Consider the following 22,019-nt stretch of genomic DNA (forward strand, 5'->3'; position numbering starts at 1 on the left):
TAGACATTATTGCACTTTAAAAGTCCACTTTATTTGTTGTAAAGTATGCTCTTTGTTTAGGTTTTGCATTCCTCTTTACAAGGACTTTGAAAACTAATGAAGTCAGTTTTACTCTGGTTAGTCAGTTTTGTTCTCAGGTTCTTAGTGCTTTGTTTGGGCTTCAAATACTGCAGGGGGACATCAACTTGTTTAAAAAAAAGGTGTGTGTTAATTCAATTTTTTTAAGTTGCATTTTTTTATTGATCTCAAGTTATATACAAATTTTATTTTTTACAAAATTGGAATTGTGTGTTCCTCTACAAGGAAAAAAGTCTCAATTCTGTCTTTTATGTGGCATATTTTTTTTTAAAGAGCAAAAAAACCCCTTTTAGGATAACTTCAAATTTGAGATGCACCTCTTCCATTTTCTAAAGGCAACGTTTAAAAATGTTCAGCAGCTGCTTAAGTTTTTTCCCCCTCAGTGTATTTGTACCAACAAAATCAGAGTTTAGCAAGGAGACAAATCATGACTGTCCACTTGTCTGTCTAATGCAACCATAACCCCAGCAGCTAAACTACTCTGTCTAATGGGGTACTGAACTGATGTTGGATCAGGTCAATTTATATCAAGCATTACCCTGAAGAAGTTGCTTGACCATAGAAGGAGTTGAGTGCCTGAACCAAGCATGCAGAATGGAAACCTAAGCTAGCCTAGGTAAGTCTGTCCTGGGCTTATGTTGGAGAAAGAAGTTGAGTGCAATTAGACCTCTTCAAAAATTACTCTTACCTGGAGAATGGAAAGGATTTTCTGTCTCTCTCTCTCTCTCTGTACCCCCCCCCCTAAAATTTACCCCCATACACAGAATCTATGCACCATTGAAGCCTTCAGAATAGAACTTCAGTGACACTAAATAGTGCAAAGGCTTTTTCCTGGCCCTCTGTACAGGGATGAATTTAATCCTGTCTGAGCATTTCCTGTTTCATTCATGCCATCTAACCAGCTCTTCAAGCCAGGCATTGCAGCCATGAGCCTACTGCCTAAAAGAGGACTTAACATAACACCTGCTGAAGTCTATCAATGCTCCCAAACCAGCCAGAGGAGTCACTGCAAAATGATGCATGGTACTTCCTTTATCCCAAAGCCTGAGCCTCTGTATCACTGCCAACCTGTGAACTGTGATACCCGCTGTTGGAATCCAGCACCTTTTGCCAGCACAAAACTCCCAGATGTTGTCAACCTGGTAAGGTTCTATTCTTATGTACTGATCTCTTCCAGTTTAGTCTAGCCACAGGGAATGAAGTCTACAAAGAAATCTATGAATAAATCTGATATTTTCAAGAAGTTTCTCCTATGTTTCTTTAAAAAGTGACATGTTTCGGGTGTAATTGTGCGAGCAAGGCCTTATCTTACTAGGCCTTCAGATTCACTCCTCAGTGCTACTATAAAGCAGACTGTATTGGAAGCTTGTTTAGCACCATATGTTGCAAATTAGTCATGCAAATTTCAGCAGCAATAGCAAAAATAGGTGATCCCATAATATAGTATAGACATGTAGTGATGACAGGGGCGACTCTTTCCCTGGCAGTCTCAGCATATGGGAAGTGCAAGTTGCCTCCCCTTTGTCCCTAAACTGCCCCAAGCCCTGGTACAGGGATTAATTCCCTGCAATGTCCTGCCCTGACCCCCTCCAATTATATCCATAGGATAGTTAGCTGTACTGTTCTGATTCCAAGTAACACAGTGGAGCATTGCAAGAGGAGTCTTTGGGTTAACTAGGCTCTATAGCATTATGGGTTTGTTGAGATCAACAAGCACACTGAATTTTACCCAAAAATGAAGTGCAAGGCAGTGGAGAGTGTGTGCGTGCACACGCTCTCTAGCGGTAATAAGCTGTCACCAGTTTGCCCTACTTACAAGGTGGGCAGCCACAGTCAGCACTAACTGAAGCTTCTAAATGGCCTTTAAGGATCACCTCAGCTCAAGTGCCTTGCAAAAGTCTCCACCACACAGTGGGCTTTTATACAGCAAGTGATCCGAAAGTACTCCCTTTGAATTTCTCTTTTAGAATAACTGTATTGATCATCCTGTCCCTCTTTTCTTATGGATGTGTTTTTGTGGGGTAGGGATTTTGTTTGTTTGGGGCGTTGTTGTTTTGTCACATTGCCTTGGTGTGGCCCTGGATTCTGGACACTGAAAACTAGGTGCTTGTTGGGTATATTCCTCTGGGATTTCGTCAAAGCCCCAGCTTCAACCTTTACATTCTTAAATTAATATTGTCACTATTATCCCAGGTGTTTAAACAGTCCCATGTTGTGACTTTTTCTTACACTGTGGCTGGCCAACAAAAGGGTGAGGCAGGGAACAAAGAGGGTGGGGTATTTCATTTGTTAATAGGTTCTGTAATGGAGCCAGGTGTTTGATTTGGTAGTGTACTAAAAACAGACTGCATGGGGAAAAAATTGGAAGAGATTAATGCATAAACAAACACACTGAGAGGATTAGGGCAGCATCTGATTCTCTTGGCCACTTGACCTATCTCTCATGAAGGCATTTTTAATGACTCTAGGAATAGATGAGACAAGGTTAAGGCAGGCAAGTGTCATAAGCTGCATCACCAATTAATTTTGTAGATGTAGCTAAAGAGGAGTTTCTAGGAGTGTGTTTGATCCCTTTTTCCAAGGGTGCAATATATTATTTTAAGTGCTGTTTTTATTTCTGCTAGTGCAGGGACAACACGATACTCTGCCACATGGGGATCTGAATTCAGGGCCCAACCCTTAGTTTCTGGACTAGCACTGGGAATACTATACTGTACAGGGAGATGGGCATGTCAGAAGAACCTCCTGGATCTCTCTGTGGCTAGTGCTGTGAGCAGCATTGGTTTATGTTGGAAGAACATCCAACAATTTTTGGTCAGAAGGAAAGGCAAAAATGGGGTTCCCACAGGGCAGGGCATCTCCCCAGCTTAGTATGTACTCAATGCCAAGCCTGGTCTCCTTTAAGAAGGTTTATTGTGCAAAGAAAAACAAATAAAATTTGCTTACCTTTTGTCCTAGTGTTTCATAGGGCTACCTTCCTCTCTTGCTCTAGGGACCCACCACAGGCATTAGCTCTACTCAACTGTGGCTCTGTTCCCCTAGGCACAGCCTATCCCAATACTCCGTGACCTCTGACAGCTCTTTATAACCCCAGGTGTAGCCTTGTCCCCTTTAATTGGTTCAAGTGGGCCCACCTGTTCTGATACGGGGCACTGGCCCTGGTCTACTGTCAGGGATTGGCTGGTCAGAGGTGCTTTGTCTCCCAGGAGGGAAAAAAATACACATAACCACATGCCCAAAATGGGGGATAGGGATTTAGTTTCCCTGAATCTTGAGCTCCACCCTGATTGCCTGTCCACTTGCCTCTAAGGTCAGCTGTGAGTATCCTATTGTCATTGTCCAAGTGCTTTTGCAACGTAGTGTTTTGGACCATTCCTGTTGAATAATATAGTATTTGTTTAAAAAAAAAAAGGGGGGGGGGAGACAGGCAATGAAGAGCAGATTATGAGGGGGGGCATCCTGGAGGTACTCAAAGGTACCTGACAGATACAGTTGTTGAAGGATCAACATTGTGAAGAAACCAGATAGATTTATTACTATTTGTATAGTGTCTAAGAGTGTGCTAGACACTTCACAATACAAATAGACATGGTCCCTGTCTGAAGAATATGCAAGCTAAAGTTCCAATCCTGTGCACACTTACACATGATGTGTACATTTATGCACATGAGCATTTTCCTATGTCAGTGTTTACAACTTTTAGATGAAAAATACTGGGTGAGAGGTGAAGAAGGGTGAGGAGAACAGTAGTAAGCTTTTGCAGTTGTCCAGGAGGCACGGGCGGCTCTATATTTTATTTTAACATGGAAGAATATATTAGTATTTTAAATCCATTTGTTGGGGGCTGGGAGGTCGAGGCTGCTCTTTTGGTTTGGGGTTTCTTCAGTGGCTTATGGAAAAAATGTTACTGAACTATGTGGAGTGATGGCTGATGTCTCTGGAATTGTCTGTTCTTTGTCACATATTTAATATGCAGCCACGTAAGCTGTATTTACTTACTGTGTCCATTCACTAATATTCCCTCCAACTATTGCCCTTAGTCGTGAAAGTGCCTATTAACTGCTTCCTCCTACAGGTCTGTTCAGATTTCCTTTCCTTTCCTTTCCCCCCTACCTTGGTAAAATTTCATTGGATCCCTCATTAGTGCTTGTGCATTAATACCTCCTTCTCCAGCACTCCCACCCCTGTGTCCTACGGTCACCACCTGGACAATTTCCCACTGGTATTAAATTTTTACAGCTTAAACTCAGCTTAATCGAAGCAGAAATCAGATTTGATTGTAATGTCTTATAAAAAAAAAAGATAAGAGTCAAGATCCTGTGATGAAATAAAGGTGAAAGCCTGGACCTGTCTCTAGGAAGTTTAATGTAGCCCAAAAGGTAAAGAAAAATCAGCCCTTTTCTGGAGAGCCTTTTCACGAGAACATATTTAATTCATTGCTGATCTATGCCTCCTCTGCCCTCACAACTCCAACACCTTCTAAGGGAGGAAGGCTGTTTTTACGTATTGGTTTTTCATTTAAAATATGACACGGGTGCCACTTCTCCCGCAGCCTTGTCTCTCTCCCCCTGTAACGAGTGTGATTGATACAGGAGAGACCATTCCAGCAGGAAATGTGCCCAAAGCAGCTGTCAGAAATCTCCTGGACGAGTTGGGGCTGTGTGTGTGCGTGCGCAGGGGGAGCAGAGCTAGTTAACTAGCTGCTGTAGCCGTGACCCTCCCCTCTTCCTTCCCCTGTCTAAACACTCCAGCAGGAACCCCCCTTCCCCACCTGTTTTCTCCCCCACCCTCCATCGTCCTATAATCTTCAGAGGGGACCCTAACTCCTAAATATCTCCCCTTCCCTTTCCAAACGCTCCAGGGCTCCCCCTCCCATTTACACCCCTCTTCCCTCACTGGCTCCTGAAAAAATACCCAGCCCCCGCCTGCTCCCGGGGCTCTGGCCCGGCTGGCGGCGATGCTACTGCTCCAGTCCTAGGAGGGAGTGTCAGGAGCAGCAGCAGGAGGAGGCGGGCGCTGATTGGCCCGGGAGGAGGGGGAGGCAAAGAGTTTCCCACAATGCCCCGCTGCAGTGCAGCCGCCGATGGATGCTGCGGGAAGGTGCTGCCATTTGCAGCCTCCTCGGCGAGTGGCTCCAGCTGCAGCAGCCGTCCCGTCCCCGTCCCTGTCCCTGTCCCTGTCCCCGCACCTCAGCGGCTGCAGCCGCCGCCGGCCCCGCGTCTGCTCCCTGCTACTCAGGGCCCGGGGGGCTGCTGTCCTTCCCGCCCCGCAATGAACCCCCCGTCGGCAGCCGGTGAGGACAAGGGGGCTGCAGGCAGCGGCAGCTGCTGCCGAGGAGCCGAGGGCGGCGGGGACACGAGGAGCTCGGCGGCCGCCGCCGAGGAGGAGATGGGAGTCGCCGGCCAGAAGGAAGAGTCCCTGGAAGAAAAGCTGAGGAACTTAACCTTCAGGAAGCAGGTGTCCTACAGGTGGGTGAGGGCGGGGGAGAGGGGCTCCCGAGCCCAGACACGCGCCCCTGGCACCAGCCTCGGGAGTCCGGGGGTTTGGATGGGGGGACTCCTGGAGCCGCAGGAAAAGGGCTCCAGCCTTGGAAGTTTCCCTGGTGGCTGCTGCAAGCTCCCCCTTCAGCGCTGCATTTTTGCTGCCCTGGAAATAGCTGAGAGGAGGCACCAAGTTGGTAGCTTGAACCACTCCAGCAGGTAGGAATGGGCAAGTGGGGGAGCTCAGGCTGAGATGCGGGGATCCCCAGTAGCCCACTGAGCTGGCTCTGGTGGTCTCCAGGAGCAGACAGACAGCTTTGAGGAAGGTGGTGGTGGGCTTTGGGAGGGAGAGAGATTCCACAAGAAAGACACTTACTCAGTGGGCTCAAATATAGAGAAAGTGTTATAGGAAATAATCTTTTGGCCAAGTTAATGTCAAAAAATTATATATAAATGGTGTGTGTGTGTGTAGTGTGTGTATGTATGCATATCCATGTTTTATATATATGCGTTTATATGTTTGTGTAGGTATATTAGTATGCTTGTCCATGAAACATGCGATATTGTGGCAGTTGGTATTGATGTAGTCTTTGCATGGAGTGCCCTGACAGCAGGCTGTGGGAGTTACGCTGTCAGAATGATGTTGCAGAGTCAAGGATTAGGGTGAGGGCAGCACCATAATTGTCTGTGTTGCTTTTATTTTCCCCAGTCAATCTGGATTACACTAAAAAAGAAACCATGATCTTGTTTACGATAACCCTCCAAATAGGTAGAGAGCATTAGGGTGTGTGTGTGTGTGCAGACTTCAGGATTAGCCAAAGAGGGTCAGAAATACTGCCTGACTGTCAGGGGAGTGGAGTGATTCTTGAGTTTTGCTGTTTAGAATAAAATTAAGGCTGCTTATCATTTCTTGGGCCTCAAAACATTTATTAGAAAGGGGTCACAAAAACATTTTCCTGTGGCATTGCTACTTCTGATCAGGATTTCTCTATGGAAAGTGTCATGAAGAGCAAGTCTTCTTTCTCTCCCCCTCAACTCCCCAGTGAGTCATTATGTAAGCATTAGCAGATGACAAGGTGTGTGGGTGGTTATACCGAATACCCACACAGCTTGGCTGATTTGTGAGGCAGAAGACCAAAGGCTAAGCATGTCCAAACACCTGGAAAGTGTGGGCATTTGGTATAACTGAAGTGTGGTGTTGCTTTTATGACTTTTTTTTCATTTTGTCACAATGCATTTACACCATATACTCAAACAACTAGATTCCTCTTTCAAAAATGCATTTCTGTGACTTCATAACTAGGGCATGCTAATGGAGTCCTTCCTTATTTAGGTTACCGGTTACCATCTGCTCCCAAGTCAGTAACTATTGAAAATTGTTACTGTTTAAGAGGTGTTTGGCTCATGTCAGAGAAGTTGGTGGCCTCAGTCTAGTTCTAGATGATTTACAACCACATGTTCCCCCAAAAACCCATCACATATGACCCCACACCTGTGTCATGGGTGAGCCACATTAACTTGAGGGTGGAAGAAGATCATATAGCTGCTACTATTCTGCCTTTAGAATAAAATAAGACTTCTGTGGCCAGGGCTGTCAGCTCAGCAACTTTCACTAGCACTGAGTAAAAATACTTTTGGGCTGTCCCCTTATATTCTAGTCAGGTTAATAATGCTGCTCTCTCTCTCTCTCTCTCTCTGAGTGATGGTTTAAAATGATGTAATTACATACTTGTGGGGAGATGTTGCCCCTCCATAGTTAAAGCTGAATTTAGATAATACCTCATGTGTGGGTAGAGAATATTTCTTCTGACTTTGAATAAGGGGTGACTAGTTAGCTGATGAGAATAAAGCTGTGAGTGATTCATACTGGGCTGTCCTTAGTGAGTGACACTGGCTTCCTCTTGAACTATTTGTGTATATAGCATCTTTCAATATTTTTATAACTTTATTACAGTAGGTTTTTTAAAATTGTACATTTCGTGGCAGCAGCTTGTGCCAGTTGCAGCTGAAGACCGGGAACTCCAAAGGTGGGTTAATAAGCTAGGGAGGGTCAGTTCTAAATGTTGACATCTGCCACCAACTTGCTTTTGGTGCAAGAGGAATGTGGTTTGCAGTAGATTTGGGAAGTGTTTCTATTCAAGCTGTATACGTTCACTTCATTTGATTAGTTTGGGTATCTTATACTTACAAATCTATTTGTAACATGTTCTCTTTCCCTGGTATTGTGAAGTATGAGGAGCCTTTTCACTGGGTCCCCCACATTTCTGTACTGTGCATATGTAAGGGTTTCATAATAAATGTACATTGGGAGGAATAGTGGGATTTCTTCCCCCTTCCTTTCCCCACATATGTGTGAGCATGCAGCAAGTCCTGAACCTTTAGAAATGGGAGGTTTTCTCAGTAGCTTTTAAATAACCATTTCTGGAGGCATATTATTCATTCTGCTTGATTTAGACTGAGAAAGGGAAAATAAATTCTCTATGCATCCCGGGATTTCCACACACTTTTTTTTTTGGAACTGATTTCCTACACGGAATGTTCCTTTCTTTCATTTACCCATAGAGCAAACACCAGAATCAAAGACTTGTACAAAGCACTGCTGGTGAGTTTGTTTTTTCCCCCTCTTAAAATTACTACCTTTTTTTCTCTGCAAATTATGGTGCTGCAATGGATTTATAAATGCAAATGACTATATAATACGCAGGAAACTCTATTTATATTGGCACTTGGACTCCTTCACACAATAGTACAATAGAAATTATTCAAAGCACCACACTGGCTTTCAAATGGTTCATTTAGGGTTGTCTTTGTGTGTGTTGTATTATATTGACACACAAGCATACATCTGTATTTATATGTACATAAAAGAATATAGCAGGAACATGCTTAAAATAGCCCAGACCCATGCAAATAAATGTAAAAACTGCATTAGTGACAAGTGGCCAAGTGGAACATGAGTGTCAAGGAAGGGGGTGAGATGTTTTTCCCATAAAGGGTGGGTGGGGAGTGGGGGGAGGGGGAAGAGAGAAAAAGGGGGGGAAAAAGAAAGAAAGGAATTTTTTTTAATGTGCTGTGTTTGTATGCCTCTTTCCTGTCATACACAACAACCTGTGCTGTACATGAATTTTGGTTACTTTTTCTTAGTTCCATTCCTTTCGTCCTCCCATTTAGTTGCTAAGCAACAGCTGTTTCCTTGTAAGAAGATCTAGTTAGGGTAATTATGTAGTTACTGTGAAAATATAACTTGTTAATTTCACAGGGGCTATGCCATAACTATAATAAACAACCTAGTTTAGATGTAAATGTTTGCATTCATGTGACCAGTGTATCTGAGTACAGGGATTGATTTATTAAATTGGTAATGAAGTTGTGTAATATATGCATACATGGGCATATTTGTCCCTTTATATAGTGAAATCTAATCAGTATTTGGGATTTAGAGAAGACCACATAACAAATTGCTTTGTGTCTTTAGGCATGTTGCACATAGTGCTCCAAAATCAATTAAGTGTATTGTGTTGCCAACTCTCATCTACCATATTCAGTCTATACCAAGAGAATGTTTGCAGAGCTACTAGAGGAAAAAACATTTTGTTTACTCCGAAAGCTGCTCATACTATTAGGATAGATGATTGCTTGCTATTTTCCTCCCAAATATGTATTTATATACACAGTGGGAATGTGGAACTTATCTGTGCTTGTGCATAAGATAGTGTGTATGTTGAGTATGTATATGTGCATATGTACAGTCAGTTTAAGTAGATCTTCATTTGCAGATGGGATACTTGCCCTTCTAACTTTGATTAGTCATTTTCAGGCTTGGGGTAGTCTCAATACATAAAAAGAAGAGGAGTACTTGTGGCACCTTAGAGACTAACAAATTTATTAGAGCATAAGCTTTCGTGGACTACAGCCCACTTCTTCGGATGCATGCTTCTTCGGATGCATATAGAATGGTTCCATTCTATATGCATCCGAAGAAGTGGGCTGTAGTCCACGAAAGCTTATGCTCTAATAAATTTGTTAGTCTCTAAGGTGCCACAAGTACTCCTGTTCTTTTTGCGGATACAGACTAACACGGCTGCTACTCTGAAACCTCTCAATACATAGTTATGTGAAGCAAGCTCTGGGCTTTGCTGCTAGACCTTAACTATCAAGTAACATGTATCTTACGGTCTCTCTAGCAACATTGTAAAAAAGCATTGTGGGTGTGTGGCATTTTCTCTAAATCAAGAATATGTGGCCAGCCCCAGTGGCTGTTTGATCTACATGAAAGTTGAGGAAATGGTCTGCCTTGTGAGCCCAGTTCAGGCATCTAAATTGGGAAGTTCTCTTCCATATCTGGGACTTTACATTGGAATACAAGCACCCAAGCAGCCATTTTAATGCTGATTTTTACTGCCCAAATATTGTGGTAAGCATCTTAAGCAATTAAATATGAATATTGGGCTTACAAATTGAAGTTTATCATTGTTTACAGATATTGATTTAATGAAATATTCACCTCCATCCTCCACAGAAATTGGCAAAAACAGATGCCCCTCCCACAAAGCAAAAGCTCTGCTAACTCTGGTCCTTCTAGGAGCACTACCCCTAAAATCACAAGACCTAGCTGGACATTTAATTAGCTGTGTTGAGTTTTTTGGATGTTACCACATAAAGGTGCTGGGAAAGCTTCCTCCCATCCACCCATAATTTTTACCAGAATTTTGCCTCTGCAAACTCCATATATTTCACTTAAAAGGGACACTATCAACTTAACTTTAGTCCAAACTTTATTTTTTTTGTTAAAAGCAGCTTTTGTCAAACTGACGATCAGTAGAAATGCTTCCACTAAAGAAAACAGCCAATGAAAGGTTTAAGATAGACATCATCCTGACACATTTGAAACCCCAAACCATAGCAGGTTTATAAACCTTAAAATTAAACTGAGTATAAACAAAAGGGAAACTGCACTCTCTTGGTTATCATTATTTAAGTGGAGAGAAATATTAAAAAAGTAATCAAGGAGTATAAATCTTGACAAGGACATTGGCTCTTCTTTCACTTCTAATACTTAGTGCTATTAAAAATATGAAGTATTTGACACATGGAATATGAAGGTAAGGTTTCTGTTTTTTTAAAAGTTGTCAGTTGCAGTCTTTTAAAAGTTAAAGTGAAATTCACCAAAGAACTTTCCTATGAATAGGTTATGTAGTCCATAAATTTAATTCTGTCTTCACCTTGACCTGTGGGAGACAACCTTTATTTGATGGAGTGTTAAACAGGCTTTAGTAACCTTAGCAGTGTATGGCTTTTGCTCAGGGGTTTGTCAAGGATGTTTGGACCAGGAGCTACAATGAATGAGCCCTGCACTGCTAATATGTAGCAGCCTGGCTACTCACTCATCATGCATTGTATTTGGCTAATGCAGCCTGCCCTGATAGGAAACAATGTTGTTTCAGTTTTACTAATGGAAGTGGTTGGGGGTGGTGTTTCTGTGTTACTGAGTCTGTTTAAAGTCTAGTTCCACTCAGAAAAGTGACTCTTTAAAATTGGCAGTTGGAATTTCCATGATTATTATTTGTCAGCAATGGCCACAAAACCCAGGGAGGCTCTGGTCAGATGGAACTAGTCACTGGCTGATACACGGCAAAGACCAAGAGGTGCTTTGATACCACAATGATTAATGTGGTATAAATACTTAGCTGGATAAGCCTGGAGCTAAGGGGGAGTCTCTGGACCACAACAGAATTGCAAAGAGTAGACCAGAACCTCTGTAATTCTCACGTCACTCACTTGGAAATGCGATAATTCTCACAAAACTCCTGTAGGTCTCACTTCACTTCTCAGTGAAAATTGAGTAGTAGAGACAGTGCTATGGTGACATCTCATACTACTAAGACTTCATTACTTTTACAGAATGACAGCACATTTGCTAATGTACCACGAAGCATTATAAATAATTAAAACTGAATTAAATTTGTCAAAATAAAATAAAAAACCTTCTGTGATGGAGTATCTTTGATCTTTTAATCATGTTGTTTGCTTACTCTCAACATTATCTAATTCTTAATTGGTCTCCCAGTCAGCAATATGAATTACAAACGTAATCCTATATCAAAATGGCAGGAGATGAATTTTTATCCTTTAACACATGTCAAAAAGTAAGTTTCAGGTACTGGCTCAATCCCATGACAGCCGCTTACAACCTTCTTCTATTGAGTTTCATGTAACACTGTTATGGTACACACTGACATATGACGTTTCAAACTACTTTGCCTTCCCCTTGAAGCATTACCACTTTTTTTTATAATTTACTGCAAAATGCATCAACTTCATGCTTTTGGGTACATGGTGAGGCCTCCAAAGAGCTCTCCTTCAAACTATTTATAATGCTTTGAGAAGGGAAGTGGAGGTTCTGAGTTCTGCTTCCCTATTCCTATACTCACTCTTTTTCTGTTTTGCTTTGTGACACATACCTTCAAGATGACTGATCTAATGGCATAGCAGTGTAGTGCTCCATGATGATGTACAGGAGAATCAAGTCTGTTAGAGAATTACAGTGGGCAGGTTGCACCAAATCAGTGGGGAGCCAGGGAAATAACTTGTTCTAGTGGCTAGTGCTTAGGTCTGGGGCTGAGGAAACCCGAGTTCTATTCCCAGTTGTGTCACTAACTAGCTGTGTAATGTTTGGAACAAAGTACTTGATCCAAAACTCTCAATAGGGTACTTTAGCTTTCAGGCACCCAACTTAATGTATATGGGGTCCAATTTTCAAAGATGCTGAGCTCCTACAGCTTCTTTTGACTTCATTTTAGAATTTTGGGTGCTCAGCACCCCTGAAAATCAGGCCCTGGATGTCTCAATATGGGCACCTAAAATTACTGGCCACTTCTGGAAAATTTAGACCGTGTATCCGACTTGCCCCATTTGATACATGGGGATAATACTTGTTCATTTTTGTAAACCTCTGTAATATTTGCCCAGATTCAGCAAGGTACAGTATTTACTTGTGCTTACCTTTAAGCACATAAGTAGTCACATTGACTACAATGGAACTACTCTAAATTAAGCACATGCTTATCTGGTTTGATGAATCAGGGCCTGTATAAGTGCATAATAAAGTGTTATTTAGCATAGGTACAAAACTATAGTCTAGGATTGCCTGGCAACTGCCCCAGGTGAAAAGCATAAGCTAATGAAAGCTGAATCAGTGCCACACAGGGTGAGAACACCTTCATTATTGTTATTCCCATGGAGTACATAATCCAATAATCCACATGTCTCACCTGAGACAGTATCAGTGTTGACAAAATGATTTTCATGCAATCTCATGTGGCTTCTTCCAGCTTTTTATTTGGTTGAACTTGGCTCTCTGGTCAGGCTGCTGGGAAGCTGACACGTAGATGCAAAACTACCTTCTGTGCGCTTTCCAACTCACTAATTCTTTGGCTTATTTTGCTGTAAATCCAGCACAGTCCTAGCATGTGACACTGATAATCAGTCAAAGGCTTTCCCAGATATTAAAAAACAAAAGTAAGCAGGAGAAACTTGCAGCTCTCTTGGCAGCTTCTTCTAGCTGCAGTGTTGTCAAGAGGAGTCTTGTCTTGAAATGAAATGGGGTGTGGGGAAGAGGAACCCCTTTCAGTGGTGTTGGTCTACAAGGGTTTGCACACTATGTTTTGGCTGGAGTGATATATTAGCTTAATCATATTGCTCACCTGAGTGCCCTAATGGGTTTTCTTTCCTGTGCTCTGGGAGTTCTGAGCAGTTTGACCAATCATCACCCACATCAGAGAGAACCTGCCTAGGAGTGGAAGAGGTGAAGAATGGCAAATCAAAAAATAGAGAGAAAGTGGAGTGTCTTTCTGTGAGCGTGTGTGTACACAGAGGCTGTAGGAGTCTGTGACTAGGGGTCTGTGATGAGTAATTCATGAGATTCTGTTTGTGTGGGCAGGAAAAATGGTATGTGAATAATTTCATCTGTATGCAGAAGGGTGTATATTTGAGTATGTGTGTGTGTATTTTTGACTGATGTAGGTATGTATGTTGTGTATGTTTGACCTATGCTATGTATTTTGTAGGCTGTGTTGTAAAAATCATCTGTGGCGTGTGTGTGATGGAGAGAGAACTTAGCTCTGTACTAAATCTTTCTGTGGGCTTAATGTGTGCGGCACAGCCTATGAATGTGAGAACATAGGTCTGGGCTGTGTAGTCTTTGGGCTCTGTACATGTGTGCTTTATGTGAATGTATATGGAGGAATAAGAAGAGACATCATTAGCAACCATTGTTTTACTTGTTTATGGATTACTGTGTTTTTCCTTTATTCAGCTTTCCTTTCAGCTGTGGTCATTCATATTTATGTATATAGAATGTGAATGTTTTTGCACAAAGTGAAGGCCCTTGGTCTTCTGAACTACCTCATTTCTGGCCTCATTTCTGATTGAAGGTGTTATGCCAAGAAGGGTCACATTTCAGAGCTGACAATTAACGACTTTAAACCAGACTGATTAGGCTTCTCCTGGTTTAGACGGCTTCTTTTTCTTACTCTTCTCACAGTTTCCCCTCTTATTCCTCACACCAGCTAATCATCCTTAGTACAAGGGATTGAATGCATCTGACTGGTTCTTTGCCCTGCCTCCCACCACTGGTTCTTCCATGGGACAAGAATTTCAGAATCACTTCTCTACCGGGGTGTCTCAATGATAGCATCTTGAACTTCCAGGGAAGCGATCAGGATGGTCTAGCTATGCCTGTATGTTATCAAACAAGAAAGATGAGAAATTTCAGTGAGTTCATGTGCTAGTCTGTTGTCCTCTTGAAACCTGGTTTTGCCTTCTGGTTTTATATGAAATGTAGCATTTTTGGGGGACAGAGTTGGGAAGATTGTTACGGATTCTTATCCTTGCTGCCAGTGAAGATTTGCTCATATTACAAAACAATCATGCAATGTTGTACTCTTGGAGGTCTCTGCTGAGGAGAGGCCCATAAGTGGATTATCAGGCAGTGTGGTGGATCAGGACCTTGGGTGCAATGAAAGAGTTTCATTGGGGGGTGGGGGTGGGGGTGGGAGGGAGAAACCCCTGTGCTATATTTGTCATACCGGCTTGCTCCAGGTATGATTGGTCCCTCACTTTGACAAGCCTCAAAAGTTAACACTTCTCTGTCACGCTCCAACCAAGGTCCTCAAAAAGCTTTAAAAATAATTCATTAAGCTGTACAAAAATCTCTCTGTGATAGGGAAGTATTATCCCCATTTTATAAATGGGAAAAACTGAGACACAGAAGGATAAAGTGACTTGCTCAAGGTCACACACAAAGTCTGTGACAAAACTGGGAATAGACCCTAGAGCCCTGATTCTTAATCATATGCCTTTAACTACAAAAGTGTTCCTTCACTTCAAAAGGAAATAAGAGAATCAAGACAGCGACTTTCAGAAAAAATGTGGGAGGGGGAGAGTCAGAGGGCAGGCAGGTGCAAGAACATTATCACTTCATCTCATTAGTGGCGTGCACATTTTCAAATTTTGGGCTTCAAATTATTTGCATGTTGAATGATTGTGGCAGTTCATTTTTAAAGAACTACATTAGCTGCTGGCCACCATTGGGTAGCGTGTAGTGTCCCAGATTTCTGAGACCCTGCAAGTAGTACACTAAGATGACTCAGTGTGAAAGTTAAGAACGAGCAGCTTTATTAAATACTTCCTAACTGGCTATCTGGAATTCATGATCATTGGCTATTGTGCTATTATTTTCTTGATAAAAGGAGGGTGGCTTTAGACACTGAGATGGACTCTGACACTGCTCTGGTGTGCTCGGTGTGACATTTCTGGGAAGGCCACAGGGTCTCAGAATTGTGAATTGGGGATGAGCTATTGGGATTGGTAATGAGATCCAAAACTTCTTGTCTCCTGGCTACCAGCTCAAAGCCAGCTCAGGTTGGTAGTGGCAGAAGCCATTGCTGTCCAAAGGCTGTTTGGTGGGTTGTGTGAGATGACTCATAAATAACAGAAGATAGAGATGGAAAAGACCATCTCCATGAAAAGGCTGCCCTTGCTAATAGCTTCATCTGCAAGGCCCAGGATTGAATGGGAATAGAGTTGGGTTGGGTGAAGCATGATAACTTCCCCCACCATTTCCCATCCTATACCTGTGTGAAGGAATACAGGGCACAAGTACTTACAGGATTTCAATCTTTTGGGCTGCCAGTCACGCACATTTCACCAGCACTGAATTCTCATAAAAACAGTGTGTAATTGCACAGGAGATAGTGGTCGATGACCCTAGAACAGAGCTGGGTTTGACAGTGTGGATCCATTTTAAAGACCGTCTTGGTGGAATGGGGCATTTATCCAGTCGTGGGAACCTCATTTGGGAGACATGAGCTCTATTTCTGGTTTTCTTGGGAAACACTTGACTGGCAGGAGTTGGGAGTGGAGACCTTGGGCTCATCTCATGGAAGGGCAAGGAGGCGAGAACCTTCTCAACATCACCCCCATCAATTTGAGAAGTGGATATGCCCTTAAAAATCATGCCACCTTTTCACTGCCAGTATTATGAGTGTGCCATGTGGGTGTGAAACAGGCTATGCCTAGTCACCGTGTGTAAGAGGAGTGAGCGGGGAAGCTCTGGCTGGGACATGTTTAGTCCTCACAAGGAGAAACAGAAGAACTTGTGGTATTAAAAACAACTTTGTGTGTAAATCTTTTGCTTGTGAAAGACACCATGCTTTTTATGTGATGTTCCTTCACTCCCCAAACAAGTGCTCCAGCACTTGGCTTTTCTGAAAGGTGGAATGAAATCACATGTTCTGATGGCCCGATAGTCCTTTCCAAATTGTATGCCATATGGGAATTTGACCCTTTGGGGTACACTTTCAGAGTGGTGCGTGGTAGGGGAAGGTTGAACTGCACATATCCCATCAAAGCTGATGAGAGTTGTGCCACTTAGAATCCCACTATGTTTAGAAACTGGTCCCTTATGCTGTTTTATCATGCTCTCCAGGGTGCTGGGACGACTCTGGGGGCTGGGGAAGAGAGAGAAAATGAAATGGCTTTCAAGCTTCTTAGCATAAAAAGATGTCAGAGAAGCATTCTCATCACGATACTGTATCATTACTTTATTTCATTAGCCTGCTAATGAGTTTCCTTTGAGGGTGGTAATGGGGGTAGTTCTTATGCTCTTATCTAATTACCAAACGATCCCATGAGTATGTCTGTGTAAAACTTTTTGTTGCGAAAACCCACTGGATTTCATTACAAACTAAGGACTGCATCCTATGAGGTTTCTGAGTGTGGATCTCTCCTACTGATGTCAGTGGGGTTCCTTGTGTGGGGAGCTTGCAGGGTCAGGCCCTCAGCTTTTGCAGATTTTAGGCTGAGTTATAGTTTTGAGTCGACACGCTAGGAGACTAAAAGTCATAGACTTTGACTTTAAGGCCAGAAGGGACCATCATGATCATTTAATCTGACTTCCTGCATATCGCAGGCCACAGAACCTCACCCACCCACTGCTCCAATATGCTTATAACCTCTGTTACAGAAGTCCTCAAATCTTGATGTAAAGACTTCAGTTACAGAGAATCCACCATTTACTCTAGTTAAGGCCCATGGCTTCCCCACAAACCCAAGTTAAACTCCACAGATGTGGACAAGTTTCATTGTGAGTTTTGAGGGTCATTGGACTCTGAAACACAAAGTGAAATGCAGGGGCTATGTACAAACCCACGCAGACTGGAAGCAAAGGAAAAGTGCCTTTGATACCTTTACCTGGAGGGATGTTTCTCATACAGTACCTGTGTAATTTCTGCTGCTCAGACTCACAGGACTTCGAACCCCACTGTGGTTTTGAAGTCACCTTCAGGCCTTTATATGATTTAAAGTGACATTGACGAAGGAGTCAGCAGTGCCCAAGCAGCCTGAATCTTCAGGAGCATTGGGCTTTGTGTCAGATCAGAGGAAAGCCATGTTTTATTTTTCCTTTTGCCTCTGCAGGTAGCCAGCAGATTCATCTGTTACTCTTTCTTCCAGGCCAATATATTTTGCTTTGGGTTGAATAGTTTTATTTAATTTTTGTTTCTGGTAATTTTTTTATCATGATAGAAAATTTAATTTCTCAGTGCCCTCCCTTCTCCCTGACTACCACCCCTGTGTCTCTTTCTTTCTGTCACTGTACTTCTCACTGTTTCCTTCCCTGGCTTGTTGCTCTGCTTACCTGGAATCTGCAGTTGTCCTTCCTGCTGCATTCCGATGGTTACCAGAAGAGCTATGCTCTGCACACGGTGTGGTGTTTCTCGAATTGCATGGCAGTGGAGACCTGGATGAAGAACACATGTGTACACATACTCCACTTCACATTCCATAGTGAATGGCTATATTTGTTATTCAACCTGCTTGAGATCAGCTTCTTCCTGTCTCCTGTGGCTGGCATAGGCTTGATAGTTCTGTGCTGCTCGGTGGCTTTACTGTCAGGAAGCTCAGCATAAGCTGTTTTCCCCCCACCATGATATGTTTGCAGTTATGGAATTCCTTAAGTCCTAAAAAGACAGGATATGTTGCAGTGATCACAAATTGGCATAGGCACCTTATTTGTAAAAGGCGGATGAGAGAGCCTGATTTTGGAGTTCCCCGATCAGCATGAGAAAAATCTGTCCCTCTCCCTCCCACAGAAAAATCGCCCTTTCATAAAGCTGTTGGTGGGGAGTGCTGGAAACCATCAGTGCAGAGAATCCTGTGTCGTATTGCAACCAGGATCCATATTACAAGCAAATAATAGGCCAGTCAGGATAGCAATTTGAACATCATGCTTATTCTCGTTTGGTGCTATAGGGAGTCTTGATGGGCTATTTTTGGCCCTGGATATCTGGAACAGCTACCTGTCTTTCATTTCATGTTTCCGTGATGTAGGTCATCATATTGCTACGATGACTAATCATTTCATCATATGGCAAGTCGGGGTGCCCCCAGAAATTTTTCACATGGTATGCCGCAGGCCTCCCTGCTGCCCCTTTCCCGGAGGGCTCCCCCATAGAGGCACTCACCACAGCTCTCCATACTTGTGGCAGAGGTCTTGAAGCTGTCACTGAGTGAGTCCTGCTAGAAGTGGGGTGAGGCCAGGCAGGCCCCTTGGTGGTGGTGGGGAGCCCTGGTACAGGAACTGTCCCCATGGCTGTGGCAAGGCGGAGCAGTGCTAGCTACCCCACTGCCCACTCAGATTTGGCCCCAAAGGGGCTGCCCCACATCATGATGGAGGGACTGCAGGGGCCAAATGTGGGTGGGCAGTGATGCTGCCAGCTCTGCTTCTCACCACTTCTTTGGGGCCAGCTCTTGCACCAGGAGGGTCCAACACTGATGTCTTGGCACCATTGCCAATGGTATGCACTATGCACAATGTGTGTGTGTGACTGTCTGCACCACTGTTGGCAGTGGGGAGAGGGCTACTCAGTTTCCATGTCTAAGCAAGAGAGATCAAGAACTGACTAGACTGAAATGGGGGTTGAGGGATAGTTGGTGTCAGCTGTAATACTGGGTCCATTAGAAGCTGGATTGGGACCAATAATTCATTTCACATAGGCCATCAAGCAACTAACTGATCATGTTCAGACACAGTTGATGTGGTCTGTGATCAAACCAATGACCTAGAGGTGAAAGTCCTCTTCCCTCACTATCAGTTCCTTGAGCTTTCCAGTCTCCCAAGTGGTTGTCTTCAAAAGTGGGGGGAAACAATTGTACACTGAGGAGTATGCTGTGGTTTTAAGCCCCCTTTAGAGGGGAACGTGGGGAAGCTATGCAGCTGGAGGAATTGTGGCTGGCTCAGAATTCCTCCTTGGGCTCTGGAGGGGAGTGTATACTGGGGGAGAAGTTCCACCACCTTTTGGCCAGGATGCAGCCATGCACTACCAGCGAGTGGGCTCAGCTCTGCTGGCTCATGACCAAGTCCATGGCCTTGCCCTTGCTTCGCCCCTTTGGGGAGACTGGTGCCACCAATGACACTAACCAAGAGTTGCACCTCTGCTTCCCAGTTACATTCCATCAGGCTGAAGTGCATGGTCTGAAGCTGGAGACAGCTTCTTGTGTCTTCTTTTCTTTCTGTCATGCACCTGTATTGTCCAGTGCAGGGCACAGTCTAGCCTGGAGTGTGTGCTCTCCAGCTAGGATGTCTGTTTCACATAAGACTCATGCATGGCTTTTATCTTTTTTTTTAAGTCAATTTCTATTCCTTTGTAATTACACTGTGCCCTATACATTTTTAGACTGAGACCTCAGGTGAGTTTGCTGATTGTTCTTCATAGACAGGAGAGATTTCTAGTGCACGTTCAGCTGTTTTTATTTTGACGCTATGGTCATCCAGATAAACAAGATTCAGTCAATTCAGTTCCAAGTGGTACATTAGGCTCCAAGCTGTTCATTGCAATTTCTCATTTCAAATCTAGGGAAGGTGCCAGAGATCAGGTAGCAATGAAGTTTAGGGAAAAGCCTCCACTAATCTCTCTCACTGATCATGCTGTCCCTTCTCCTTTCCCCAGAGTGGAAGAGGAAGACAGCGAAATGTGGTTCTGTCATCTGCTTTGATAGGATTATGAAAACACCATCAACCTGTCAATCAATGGATGCTTAGCTTTGCAATTCCCACCTTTTTGAGGGAGGTTTTGTGCTCAATGTTTTTGTTAAAATCTGACGTTGTATTGAATTAAAGTAATGCAGCCATAAAAACTGAGTGCAGAAAAAGAGAAACCCATAGCCATTGAAGCCCTCAGTGCTGGCTCCTTTCTTCCCCCTCCTGCTTACTCTCTCCTCTGCCATTTTGCATTCTGGACCTAGAGATTTTGAAGGAGATGAAGGAACAGGTGTTGTTATCTAAATGCCCTTGTCATTGATTCTATCCGAAGAAGTGAGGTTTTTACCCATGAAAGCTTATGCCCAAATAAATCTGTTAGTCTTTAAGGTGCCACCAGACTCCTTGTTGTTATTGGGGTTGTGTACTTCTTTCTCCTCTGATGTAATGATAACTAATAACATAATGTTAGAGGGGAAAAAAAAGAGTAAGTCTTGTGCTTATGAAGGGTGCTGTGTTGATACACCCTAGAAGCTGAGGGCCTCTGTTTGTTCACAAGAAAGGAGCACCACAGATAGCAGCCGTGTAACCTTCCATCATGCACTAAATATGTCTCAGCCCCAAATTAGTGGAGTGAGAGGATCATTTAAATTCTGTTCAGCCATTGGCTTCTCTCTCTCCTGAGCCTTCCAAGAGGGTGCCATCTTTTTAATAGTGGATTTCGTTTGCTAGGGATGGGACAAGAGCCCAGCTCCTTTCATGTAGAGTGTTAAGCAGCCACCTGATGGTATTGCCCTTCTGTCACCAATGCTCATTTTGCCACTTTTCAACTGTACATCTCTCTGAATGAAAACCCTGTGTCCATGCCTCCTACAGGACACAGGGTGCATGAGGAGATGTGCTAGGAAAGCTCAGACATGTTCCTAATGTCAGGCCGTAGAAAGAAGCACCAACAGGGAGTCGTCATTGTGGCCCTGATCAGACTTTCAGGCATTTTTAGCCAGTTAATGTTGGAATCCCAATTCTTACCCTCTCAGAGAGCTCACACAAGCAACAGTGGGACAGGAGAAAATTTGAGAGGAGATTGGGGTACAGAAAGAATGGTACCAGCTGTGAACAAATACTACAGATAAGGCTATCTATCAGCATGGATTTTGAGCTTAGAAAAGTCCATTTGTGTGTGTGTGTGACAAAGAGAGAGGGGACAGGGCTTTTTTTCCTTTGAGCCCATGGCCCCAGTTTTCTGCTAATCCACCCCTGACATGAGGTGCGGGAGAAGAAGAAGTTAACTCTTCTCCAACAGCAGAAGCACACTGCTGTCTCAGAAAAGTCATGCAACAGTGTGTCAGGATTCCAGTCCTCCTTTCATGCTGACACTACTGCAGAAAGCGCAGCTCTGAACTAGAAAATCTTCTGGCTCTTGTACAGGGAAGTCCATGAGTTGGCAGTCTTTCCCCCCAACCCCAATGCCTTGTTTATGCTTCTCTCTGACTGAGTATCATCTTCTACCCCTCCTCCATCTGATTGTTGCAGCTGGAGCATTGTTCTGATTCAGTCATTCTGAAGATGGTGTCACAATTTGTCAGGTGTTGAGAATGCTATTTGCTTGATGGAAATGTTGGGCCCATTGTGAATCTGTTCTAACAGCTCTTCACAGCAAGGCTGTAAAACAATGAGGAAAATTTACTACACATTCACACAAGCCATCTTCTATTATGTATCAAACATAAATAATACCGGTATAAATGCAAAATAGTGAGATCATCTCAGACTATCTATTCAAGGTAGCATTAAACATGCACAGACAAAATAGAGGATGTCAACTCTCAGCTCTTTAATGATAGAGGTATACAAACAAGTAGATAATACAAACAAGCAGTTAGGCTTAAAGAATGCATCACAGTGGAGTCTTCTGATCAGTGGGT

General features: G+C 43.3%; 1 protein-coding gene across 5 annotated transcripts in view; it reads left to right on the top strand.

Annotated features, from left to right (window-relative positions):
* Positions 1 to 5,005: 5,005 nt before the first annotated feature.
* The window catches only part of DGKI (diacylglycerol kinase iota), a 287,790-nt gene continuing 270,776 nt past the window's right edge, over positions 5,006 to 22,019 (top strand). Inside the window, exon 1 of one of the 5 annotated variants that reach the window (XM_008171112.4) lies at positions 5,006 to 5,546. In XM_008171112.4, the coding sequence (XP_008169334.2) occupies positions 5,137 to 5,546 (410 nt within the window). In that variant the 5' untranslated portion in view covers positions 5,006 to 5,136. The remainder of the gene's footprint in view (positions 5,547 to 22,019) is intronic. The other 4 variants (XR_010592257.1, XM_065565893.1, XM_042851905.2 and 1 more) reach the window with 4 other exon arrangements.

This window comes from Chrysemys picta, chromosome 1 (assembly GCF_011386835.1).
Source record: "Chrysemys picta bellii isolate R12L10 chromosome 1, ASM1138683v2, whole genome shotgun sequence".
NCBI classification, from domain to species: domain Eukaryota; kingdom Metazoa; phylum Chordata; order Testudines; family Emydidae; genus Chrysemys; species Chrysemys picta.